Here is a 13,050-nt window from a genome sequence, read left to right on the forward strand (position 1 = left end):
CGAAAAACCATGTAAAAAGACAAATATATAGCTAAAATTTTTTTTAAAGAAATAGTCAATTTTTAAAACCTTTTCTTTATTTCTTATACTATAAATAACAAATGTAATTAAGTTTTTTATTTATTAATTGTATTGACTATTTTTCAAATCTGATGGAGTACAAAAACTATTTATAATTTTTTTATGAAATATACAATTTATGTATTTGATACATAAATTTTTGTTTACATCAAAATTGAGATCATATTGAATGTTCTCTACAATATTCAAAGATTCTAAAGTTTTACATTTTGATTTATTTTTTTTTAAAGTAAAGCACCAGAAAAAAAACAATAAGCTTTTAGGTTAACTGTCAATCCCTATACGTCTGGATCACTCGCGCTTTAAATTCTCTGCCGGTAATGCAGAACAGCTTACAGCTTTTGCTCCCGCTGTAACAGAGGGCGAGCTTGTGCATCGACCAATGCACAAATCTTCGACTTTATGCTGTGAAATCGAAGCAGGAAATACGTACTTTCGACCGAGGTATGAAGAAAAAATTTTTCTCAGTGAAGTAACGGACACTTTTATTTTATTATTAACGCAGTCGACGATCATAAAGCCGTCGACATGCCCTCACAGCAAAAAAGATATAAGATATCAGATTTGAACACAGGATATCTTGAAAATATTTTGAAATTTTTAACAAATAGTCTGAAATACTGGATTCGACATTTTGAATTTTGAAATCTGATAACATATTTATAATCAGCGACCCCGAAAACCCTGAGTAACAAATTTTAAGCGAATCCAATCATTTTTCAAAATAGTTTTATTTACGGAGAGTGTCAGTCAATTTTTATGCTTGAAAAAATCATTTTTGACGGCTAATTTAGTTTGTTAGCAATATCGCTTTACCTTCTTAAAGTACAGGGTTCAGGCTTTAATTTGAATCCTATGACAAGTCTCTAGCATGTCGGATTTACCCGGTAGAAATTTTCAAAAACAGCGTAAAACATGATGTTTGGGAATTTACCCCCACTTTTCTCAAAATCCTGACGTGATGGAGGTTTTCGTTGCTAGATTTGGATTCAGCGTACTAAATACTGCAGGAAATGACTTCTCGATCTCAGACAATGAAAATTTTTATTATGAATTTTATGGAAACTATTGCAATTAAAAAATAAAAATGATAATTAATAATTAATAATTAATAATTTAAAATAATTATAATAATAATAATAATAATAATAATAATAATTATTATAATTTTTTTTAATTAATAATTTTTTTATTTTGGAGAACTTATAAATGATTGTAGAAATTCAATTATTTTCAAAAACTTCCCCCAATTCAATGATTCTTAATACCTACCTATTTTAATAAAATTTTCCAAAAGAATTCAATTGTCCAAAATTTTGTAAAATTTAATTGTAAATATATAGATTTGAACATTCTCAAAAAAATATTAAAAATTTTTTAAATTATTTATTTAGAAAAGAATTGTAGTTATAAATTGTAGAAATTATTAATTCAGGTGAAATGCTGAAATGAATTTTGAAGAAGTTACTGTAACAATATTTTAAAAATATAAAATGAAGATTTTATCGCTCGGTCATCTTCAATTAGTATAAAACATAAAGAAATGCATCACTTAGAGTTGAAGACTGCACGGAGTAATCCATATCTTCATTATTATCATAATATTCTTATAAGTCTTTGAATTTCAAAGATGTTTAAATTAAAAATTTTTGAAAATCTTAATTTCTATGGAAAAATAATAACCTACTTAATTAAATAATTTAAAAAAAGAAGTTATTGATGTTATCGAATAATTTTACAATTAAAGAAATTGGTAAATAAATGTGACAGAACATTTTTTTGGGTAAAATTTTTTCCTTTATTTTCTAAAAGTTCAAAAATTTTAATATCATTTTCAAATAAAATTTGTAATTGACAAATAGAATTTATGAACATTTTTTTCCTTTATTTTTATAAAACTTTAAATTTTATTAAAACTATTGCAATTAAAAAATAAAAATGATACAAATTATTTCCTTATGAAAATTAAGAATTTTCTATAAAAATATTAAGAACGGTAATATTCCAAAAAAGAATGAGTTTGTGAACAATATTGTTATTGAGAAATAAAAATTATCCGTAAAATATTTCTTAATCATAATTACAAAAGCAATAAATAAACATGTCAAACTCAGAAACAAAACAAAATCATACATGTACGACTAACTTCAGATGTGGACTGAGATCCAGAAAAAAATCAGAGATATATTACACAAGTCAACATGAAATTTGTGCCTGACATTTAAGATATTTTTTATGATAGATTTATAGACAGATATGAGGGAAATAATTAGGGTAATGTCACCTTGATCTTAGAAATGACTACCAAAACATCTTAAATTAAGATACTTCTTTTTGCAGTGTATTGTAAGAGCGACTTTTTTTTGTTTCCGATCTTAAAAACGCGTTACACACAAAAAATATGGTAAATTTGACTATAGTAGTATAGCTATGAGGATACTGGGACAGATCGGTAATGCAGATTTCTACTTTATCCGTGGTTGGTATGGTGTGCTCTACCTTACCGACCTAGTTAGTTCCGGCTGCCACCGCTAGATGGCGCCACTTGCGAATTCCAAACCTGCTTGGCGGGAAATTTAAAATTTTATTTTCAAACTTTCAAGTGGCTTAGAAAGGGTTATCTGTTTTACCAACCGATTTTTTTAGTTCTGGCTGCCGCCGCTAGATGGCGTCACCAGCAAATTCAAATCCGTTTGTCGGGTAATTTAAAATTTTATTTTCATAGTTTTAAGTGGGTTAAAAGGGACGCTCTGTTTTACCGACAGGGTTCAACGATCAACAATAGATGGCGCCACTAGCGAATTCCAAACGTGCTTGGCAGGAAATTTAAAATTTTATTTTCAAACTTTCAAGTGGCTTAGAAAGGGTTCTCTGTTTTACCGACCGATTTTTTTTAGTTCCAGCTGCCGCCGATAGATGGCGCCACTAAATTTTTAATATTAGTGAAAAAATTATTGTTTAAAAAATATTAATTGTAAACATTTGTTTATTATATATATAAAAAATATTAAAAAATATTAATTGTAAATATTTGTTTATTATATAAAAAATTATTGCTTAAAAAATATTAATTGTAAATATTTGTTTATTATTAATACTTATTTAAAAACTATTTATTTAATTAAGGTAAGTGTAGTTAATTTTTTTTGTTTATTAATTATTACTATTATCATTATTTTATTAATTATAAACAATTTATAATTAAGGTAAGTGAAATTATTACTTAAAACTACAATAAGCGTTTTGAATTCAAATTGATTTTCGCGCGTTACCGGCGGTGAGCCACCGCAGTCACCTCTGCATCAGATGGCACTCGAGTGGCGTCCATTTTCACCGCCGTGGATGCTGGTGGAGAGGCCGCCGACACCACTGCCCAGGTCACCGACACCTCAACCCAAGATGGAACCGGAGTCTCCCCCACCCTCCATTCAGTTGGGGACTCCACCCAGGTCGCCTACACCGGTGGAATGGCTGCCTACAACCCCGCCCGGAAGTCCACCACGGTACAGGTCACCGATACCCAGGGCGCAGTCTCCCGAGCCCAGGGTAGAGGAAAGAGAGCCGGCGGGACCTCCACCAGACGCGCAGCCGCCGCCTGCTCACGGTCGGCGTCGCTGCCATCGACGGCGGCGCGTAATTTTAAATTTGACTTTGAATTTTATTTTTAAAAATCAATAAATTTTTATTTTTTTTGTAAATTAGTATATTTATTTTGCGGATCCTATATAGAAATTGTTACGTCTGCGTTAGAGTAAGAGTATTGCGCATGCGTGAATAGGTGGGGGAAAATTTAAGAGTGGGGATGCGTTATAGGTTGGAGTGGGGGTAAATGGTCTAGTGCGCATGCGTGAAAGGTAGGAGTGGGGATTTCAGGGTATATATTCAGGGATTTTGGCGAGTTTAGTGAGTAGCTGTTCTGTTCACAGGTACAGCGGTTCCAACAGCAGCAGATTCCCATTGCTATTACTAACTGTCTTTTTTGTTACATTTATTGTTATATATACTGTGTTTATTGCATTTACTTTGTATTGATTTTTAGGTTAAGTTCTTTAGTTTGTAAGTTCGTTTTGCTTAGTATAAGTATTTTAGTTTGTAAGTGTGTTCTTTTGTTAGCTTGTAAGTGTGTTTCTTTTGATTTCAGGTGCAGAGATGAAGCGGAAGGCGATGACCACCGATGGACCACCACGTAAGTATCTGAATTACGGTACTATTCTCGACGAGAGTGACATCACTGTTACTCTCATTAAAGAAGCCCTTGAGTTGATACCTTATTTGAGTAACGTAAATGAGAGACGCTCTTTCATTGAACGATGGGTTGTAGAATGCTCACACATGAAAATTTGTTATCGAGCATTCTCAAGTCGATGTACTTTACACATCAAAAAAAAAGATGTGTGAGCATTCTACAATCCATCATTAGACTTCGCGCATTATTTGAGTCCCATATTGTAGATGGCGCTGGAATCGGTGACCCAGATATCAATAAACGTGTGCGCTGGGAAGAATGTGAGAGTGCGTTTGCGTGTAGATTGTACACTAATGTGATTCTAAATCTTGTACACATTGATATAAGCGCGTTTTTAGACGATGGGTCCACACTGTTTCAAGACCACATTAGAGGTGCTTTAAATAAGAATGGACCCATTGTCGTGTACGGCGTACTCATCGCAAACTTCAATAGGGTGGAGAATGACGAAGAAGTTGTAAAGCTGATTCCTTTTGGAACCAAGGCCAACAACATCTTCCCTACAACCCTTTTAGATGATTGGTTTGAGCAGTACATTAAGCAACCGATTCTACATAGTGTTGAAGAGTTTTACGCCAAAGGTTCAAATTGGAATCTTCAATCAACTATAAGGCTTGAAGTAAATGTAAATAAGTATAATCCAATGCGCGCGAGCTCATACATTGATCTACCCTCACAAATTAAGAATAAACACGCATGTATCAACGTGCAAAATGAAGATAATGAGTGTTTCAAATGGGCTGTACTCTCAGCCTTACACCCAAATGTAGTGAGAAGTGATCGAGTTTCCAACTATAAAGAATTTAAAGACGAGTTAAATTTTGAGGGTATTGAATTCCCAGTAACACTTAAAAATGTTCCAAAATTAGAAAAAAATTAATGACGTTTCGATTAATGTCTACGGCCTTACAAAAAGGTATGGTGACTTTTCTGTACACCCTCTTCACCTTACTTCTGAAAAAGAGATAAGCATGTAAATCTCTTGTATGTTGCCGACATGTATGCGGATGAAAGTGATGATGATACTGTATTGTATGACGACGATAATTTTATAAACTTCCATTATGTGTGGATAAAAGATTTATCTCGACTAGTGTTTAAGCAGTTGTCTAAACATAGAAATAAAAAATACATCTGTGACCGATGCTTACACTACTTTTCATCTGTAGATAGATTGAACGCACACATCAAAAATTGTAAAAAAGTGAATGAGTGTAAAATAAAATTACCGTCGATTGATAAAAGTTTAATCACATTTAAACATTATAAGAATAAAGAGAGAGTACCGTATGTAATTTACGCGGACTGTGAAAGTCTACTTCTTCCCGCCGATGAAAATGTAGACAATTTAAGTAAGACTGAAGTATTCCAGCGCCATAAGTTATTGAGTATTGGCTATTACATAAAATGTAGCAACGATGAATCGTTATGTAAATTTGTACCGTGCCCGAAAAATGAATCTGATCCTGCTAAATGGTTTACTGAGGAATTAAGGCAATTATCTAAAAAAATTGATAATGTATTTAAAAATCCGATACCAATGAATGCCTTAACTCCTCAAGAAATCAGTGACTTCAAGCGAGCGACAATATGTCACATTTGTCATGAGAAAATACCGGCAAGCGAAAAGAAAGTCCGCGATCACTGTCACCTTACTGGCAAATAAAGGGGTGCTGCCCATGAATCATGCAATTTAAACTATCAAGATTGTCAAAGATCCCCGTAGTCTTCCACAATTTAAGCGGTTACGACGCCCATTTTATAATTCACACGATCTCGACGAGCTTTAAAGGGAAAATTGACCTCCTCCCCATTAACAAAAAGAAGTATATCTCTTTTACTAAACATGTTAATAGGAGTGAGGTCAAATTCAGATTCATTGACTCATTGCGATTCATGGCAGCATCCCTGGAAAAACTCGCATCGTACTTAGACGAGTATAAAATTGTAAACTCCGTTTTTGCCAGTACGGTGACAGATCCGGATAAAATCAAACTATTGACGCGCAAGGGTGTTTTCCCCTATGAGTACTTTGACTCAAAAAGCAAGCTCGATGAAACTGAATTACCCCCCATAGAGAAATTTTATAGTACGCTTTATGATGCCGGTATTTCTGATAATGAGTATACACATGCGCAGAATGTATGGACCGAGTTTAACTGTCAGAATCTCTACGACTATGCACATTTGTATATGAAAACAGATGTATTGTTACTTGCGGATGTCTTTGAAAATTTTCGAAAAGAATGTGTTAAAGCGTACGCGTTAGATCCTGCTCACTATTATACGACCCCCGGTTTAACTTGGGATGCTATGGTCAAGTACACGAGCATACGATTGCAACTAATAACCGATATCGATATGATTATGTTTGTTGAGTCTGGTATTAGAGGTGGCATAAGTCAATGCTGCAACCGATATACTATAGCGAATAATAGATATATGGAAAATTTCGATGATAGCAAAGATACTAGCTACATCATGTACTTTGACGCCAACAATTTATATGGCTGGGCAATGGCTCAAGCGCTCCCTTATGGCGGCTTCAAATGGGTTGAAAATGTCGACAACTTTTTTAATTTTAATGTATCCGACGATTCACCTGTTGGATACATACTCGAAGTTGATTTGGAGTATCCTGAAAATCTCCACGATACTCACAAAGACATGCCATTTTGCGCAGAAAATGCGAAACCACCCCTCTCGAAACAGGAGAAATTATTAACAACTCTCCAACCAAAAGAAAAATATGTGATCCACTACCGCACTTTAAAACAAGTTGTCGCCAACGGCATTAAGCTTGTAAAATTTCACCGAGTCTTACAGTTTAAGCAATCAACATGGCTTAAACCATACATCGACTATAATACGATGATGCGAACCAACGCCAAAAATGAGTTCGAGAAAAATTTGTTCAAGATCATGAACAACGCTGTGTACGGTAAAACAATGGAAAATGTCCGTAAACATGTCGACATTAAGCTTGTCACCCAATGGTTTGGCCGCTATGGAGCTGAAGCCCTTATTTCTCGCCCGAATTTCCATAGTCGAGCGATATTCGACGAAAATCTGGTTGCCATTGAACTGCGTAAAACCGAGGTACTACTCAACAAACCAATCTATGTGGGGTTAAGTGTGCTCGATGTTTCCAAAACGCTAATCTACGATTTTCACTACGGGTATATGTTAAAAAATACGGCGACAATTGTAAACTGATGTATACCGATACAGACAGTCTAATCTACGAAATTAAATGTAAAGATGTCTACAATGACATGAAAAATGACATCAAAAAGTTTGATACGTCAGACTATCCAGCAAACAACGTGTACGGCATTCCGCAAGCCAACAAAAAGATTCTGGGTCTAATGAAAGATGAATGTAACGGCAAGATCGTTACCGAATTTGTTGGCTTGCGGAGTAAGATGTACAGCGTACGTGTTGAAGGTCAAGACTTTATTAAAAAAGCCAAAGGCATTAAATCCGGCGTTGTGAAAAAATCGATTCACTTTGATGATTATGTAAAATGTCTGCGAGATTTCGACATTCAAACTCGAACACAGTATAATATAAGATCGCGACTACACAACCTTGAGACTGTAAAACAAATTAAAGTAGCTTTAAGTCCGCAAGACGACAAACGGTATTTGTTACCAGGGAGTACCGACACTCTACCGTGGGGACATTATGCAATCCCCACAATCGACAAATGATTTTGTAAAACATGATTGTAAAAAATAAAATGTTTGTTAATAAATAATGCAATTATATTCAATTTCCATGTGTTTTTATTTAAAAAATCCTTCCATATATACATAATAACATGATTAAAACTTATATTAATGTAATATAATTTAAATGTGCAAATCGCCCCCCAGTAACTTAACGCAAATGCCAATCAGCCAGCAAAGCAATCAAAGATTAATGTTAGCGTAGAATCTCTTTATAAATCAAAACTACTTCCAACAACAGACCTACACAATGCCAGTGCCAACTGATTTAATAGTGATTCATTATTGATTTAATATTGATTTAATATTGATTCATTATTGATTCATTATTCATTCATTATTGATTCATTATTCATTCATTGTTGATTCATTATTGATTCATTGTTGATTCATTACTGATTCATTATTGATTCATTGTTGATTCATTAATGATTCATTATTGATTAATTGTTGATTCATTATTGATTCATTGTTGATTCATTGTTGATTCATTATTGATTCATTGTTGATTCATTATTGATTCATTGTTGATTCATTATGGATTCATTATTGATTCATTGTTGATTCATTATTGATTCATTATTGATTCATTGTTGATTCATTATTGATTCATTGTTGATTCATTGTTGATTCATTATTGATTCATTATTGATTCATAGTTGATTCATAGTTGATTTATTATTGATTCATTATTGATTCATTATTGATTCATTGTTGATTTATTATTGATTCATTGTTGATTCATTATTGATTCATTGTTGATTCATTATTGATTCATTATTAATTCATTATTGATTCATTGTTGATTCATTATTAATTCATTATTGATTCATTATTAATTCATTATTGATTTAATGGTAATTAAATTTGGCACTGGCAGTATAAAGGTCTGTTGTTGGAAGTAGTTTTGATTTATAGAGAAGTTCTACGCTAACATTAATCTTTGATTGATTTGCTGGTTGATTGACATTTGCGTTAAGTTACTGGGGACGATTTGCGAATAATAGATTATACATTTGCTTTATCTTCCCACGTATTGTGAGAATTATTAAAGCCAAGCCATTTGACAAGAACTTTGTTTCCACGTGTCTTGAGAATTTTTTCCACAAGATAAATATCTGAATATTTTACTTTAAGAAGTTCCTCTTCATAAAATGCTCCGCTGATGGGTTGATCCTGGTAATCCTTGAGCTTGTAAGTCACTGGTTGAGTTGATATAACTTGATCCACGGTGAATATTTCTGTTGTCCAATTGGGTGTATATCCTTACTCGAAAAGGTTTTTATATTTGCTTACTCGAACTTTGTCACCAATTTTATACTTTGGTCGTCTTAAAGGAATTTTTCTCAGTTTAGAGATCCTTTCTTTTAAAATTTCAACGTCTTCTGAAGTAACATCTTTAGGCTTCATTCCAATTGTTCTATGTTTTGTATCATTATAGTTGGAAATAAGAGTAGGCAATATATCATACCATTTGTAATTTCCTCGTAAACTAAATTGCATCCACATTTTTCTTTTTAGTGTTCGATTAAACTACTGTTCGATTCACTACTGTTAATTTTTTGTTGTTCATTCTCGAGAGCACTTAAGCGAGTATCCAATTTACTAATAATTTCTGCTGTTCGATAAGATAAATCTTGATTTATATCTTTTTTAAAATTTTTTATTTTTTCTGTAATAGAGTCTTCAAGAACTTTTAGAAATAAGTTGTTATTGTCCACCTCTGATCTAAGTGAGGCACTAGCTTAATACAATAAACGCACTTCGTGTTTTATCATATGTCGTACAAGTTTTAAATTGACAGCGTCGTTTTCTTCTTCAGCGTTAGCAAGATTACAGAGTTTTCTTCCTTCAACGTCAAAGTTACCTTGAGAATTGAGTTTAAAACCAACTCCAGGAGGCCATCGTTTAGCTGTTTCTCTTTGATTGAGAGGATGTCCGAACACGTCAATGCTCATTGTTGAAATGAATGATATTTGCTAAAACACATCTTAATATAGAATTTTAGCTTCACGTAGTTCCTTAATGATAGACATGATTTCATTATTGTGACTAGGATTTCCAGCATCTTGAGAAGCCATTAATAGTCTAAGATGGTTAACTAACTCATTCGGATCATCCCAATAGATATATTCTCGTTGAAAATTTCTGTTTGTAATTATAAATTTAGGTAATGAACTACCGCTTACAGATGGCTGTTTAGTAGGTGTTCGAGGGAAGAATTGAGATATAAAATCTAAATACTTGTAACTCTTATCCGTGCGTAAAGATTCAGAGGAACTATACTTCTTTTTGTGTGCATTAGTAGCAATCAGAATCTCTTCATAGTTTCTTTCATCAGCTTCACTTATAAACGATCTAGTAGGTTTACTTTTGAATAAAAGTTCAAGAAATCCAGGTGTTTGAAGATATCGTTTATCACCAATTTTTACAAACTGATCTTTAAGAGTTATTGGCGAATCAGCAATCATAAGTGATCCATCACTTAGCTTACGTATGCCGTATGTTGAATCTAAACATTGCTTTCTATTATGATTTAATAAGTATAGAAATTTATTACTTATTTTGTCATCATCTGGAGATTTTTCAGTTTCACTTTCAAAGTTTATGCTATCATCCTCCTTCTGCTCTTTCTTTTCAATCTTAACATTTTCAATCTTGACATTTTCATGTTCACTGTCTGTCAAGTTGATAATTTTTTGTAAGGGTTGAATTATCGGTTTGAAAGTTTCATTCAACACACTTTCAGCTTCTTCTTTTCCTAATTTTAACATACGATGTTTTCGCCTAATTGCCTCACTAGCTTTAGCAATTTGATGAAGATATTCTTTTTCTTTATGAAACATGTTATTATTACAAGGTTTCATATTGAACTAACAATATTTTAGGGATGATCTTATATTTATAGTGTTACAAAGCTATCAAATCCTTTTCTATATCTTCCATCATTTAAATCAGAATCCTTATCAATTACTACAAATCCATACTTGTCTGAATTCCAACATGTGGCACATAGTTCTCGAAATTGATTAAATGTCATGTCAGTATTAACATGATCATCATAAACATGCCTTAAATTTTTCTCATCTTGACGAAAAAGAACTAGTAAATTAACATTATCACGTACCAAATGTTTGGGAATGCGGGCATATGTTTGACAAAGATAAAAAGAATCAACATCAACATGTCTACCCATGCAAAAGAATGCTCTTACATTATCTTGCTTCTCGCAAGCAATATCATCAAATATAAATATTGAATTCCGTTTTGCATCTTTAAGAGTAATGACTTCTTCATGCTCACTAAATGGTAAATACTCTACTCCTTCAACATTACTTACAACTTGTTCCAAGAATTTTATACTTGGGTTGATGTAGAGACTTTGAGTACAAGTAAATATTATCAAATCTAAGACCATTAGGATGTAAAATTAAAGAAAGTAGTACATTTGTCTTTCCACAATTTGATGGTCCACAAAAAATAGCTCGAATACTACCTGATAACAAGCTACCATGACGCTTTACTTTCTTGTCTTGTTGTTCAACAATCGAGTCTAGATTGACGACTGGCAGCTTGTGAAGTTGCAAGAAAATCAATAATTCCTGGTAATGATGCTCGATCAACAATAAAGTCAGCTATTGAAACATCTCGAAAAGCTGTAAGGAATGCAGGTGGTAGAGAAAAAGTTTTAACACCTCGTATTCTACCTGTGCCATCAAAAGTTGGTGGTCTGTTACCATTAATTCCAATTTTTGCTGGGCTAAGTGCACTTGGAGCACTTACTGGGGAGCTGATGGTGTAGCAAAAGCTGTTAATGATGCAAGTGCAGCAAAAGAGCAGTTGAAGGAAGCTCAGCGTCACAATAGAGAGTTAGAAGCAGTTGCACTTGGTAAAGGTCTACATTTAAAACCATACCGACAAGGTTTGGGACTTCATTTGAAACCATACGTTAAAGGACAAGGTATTAAAAGACGATGTACGAAAAAAAAAGTTTAAAGCTACCTCAACGAGCACTTACTGATCTAGATTTACTTAAATATGCTAAAGAAATGAAAATTCCTTATTTTCGAGGTGTTTTCATGCGAAATGAATTACCTATAAGAGGTCTTGGAAAAAATAAATCAGCCATTATTAATTTAGATGATAAAGATGGTTCTGGAACTCATTGGGTTGCATATAAAAAAGTTAATAATAAAGCAGTATACTATGATAGTTTTGGTAATCTTCAACCACCCTATGAACTTGTCAATTACTTAGGTTACAATACTTTAATACAGTATAAGCATCAAAATTATCAAGATTATAATAGCTTTAATTGTGGTCATTTATGTCTAAAATTCTTATGTGGACAGCTTGAAATAACTAAAAAATATATTCTATATAAGTGATTGTAAGTCATTCCAACTAATCAGTTTTTAAAAAGTCATCAACATGGAAGAATCTTTTACTCTGACTATCTCAGGCAATTCATCTGTCCTGGAGGCAGAATATTTTCCTCCGATAGAATTATTATCTAATAAAAATTATGTACTTGGCTTAGTTGAATTACTAACCTTCAATTCAATTCCTAATATTGATCAAGGTAAAAATAAATTTTATATTGGTGATAAGTGATTACTATTCCCCCTGGAAGTTATGAAATTGAAGGTATTGCAAAATATATTCAAAACTTTATTGAAAATGGATCTGAAATTGTAAGAATCAAACCTAACAATAATACTTTACGTAGTGAAATAACAAGCAGCCTTGAAGTGAGTTTTGAACAAAACGATTCAATTGGTAAATTATTAGGATTTACTCCACAAATATTGACAGCTAATAAGGCTCATACGTCAGATGTACCAGTAGTCATTCTTAAGGTAAATGCTATCAGAATTGAATGTAACATTACTACTGGTGCATACATAAATAATAAAAAGGTACACACAATTCACGAATTTTTTCCAATTGTTCCAGCTGGATATAAGATTGTGGAAGTTCCATCTCACGTCA

At 32.8% G+C, this 13,050-nt stretch overlaps 2 protein-coding genes across 2 annotated transcripts; one reads left to right on the plus strand and one right to left on the minus strand.

Annotated features, from left to right (window-relative positions):
- The first annotated feature begins 6,223 nt into the window (after positions 1 to 6,223).
- Positions 6,224 to 7,543, plus strand: LOC122507556. Its single transcript, XM_043620341.1, has one exon. It carries the CDS (start codon positions 6,224 to 6,226, stop codon positions 7,541 to 7,543), a length of 1,320 nt encoding a protein of 439 aa, XP_043476276.1.
- A 2,506-nt stretch (positions 7,544 to 10,049) lies between these two features.
- LOC122507557 lies at positions 10,050 to 10,925 on the minus strand. The gene has a single exon (XM_043620343.1). It carries the CDS (start codon positions 10,923 to 10,925, stop codon positions 10,050 to 10,052), a length of 876 nt encoding a protein of 291 aa, XP_043476278.1.
- Positions 10,926 to 13,050: the final 2,125 nt, after the last annotated feature.

This window comes from Leptopilina heterotoma, unplaced genomic scaffold (assembly GCF_015476425.1).
Source record: "Leptopilina heterotoma isolate Lh14 unplaced genomic scaffold, ASM1547642v1 Lhet_472, whole genome shotgun sequence".
Taxonomy (NCBI): domain Eukaryota; kingdom Metazoa; phylum Arthropoda; class Insecta; order Hymenoptera; family Figitidae; genus Leptopilina; species Leptopilina heterotoma.

Bases quoted from the DNA above. Each gene is read 5' to 3' on its own strand.
- LOC122507556 (XM_043620341.1), top strand. From the start codon at position 6,224: ATGGCAGCATCCCTGGAAAAACTCGCATCGTACTTAGACGAGTATAAA.
- LOC122507557 (XM_043620343.1), bottom strand. From the start codon at position 10,925: ATGAAACCTTGTAATAATAACATGTTTCATAAAGAAAAAGAATATCTT.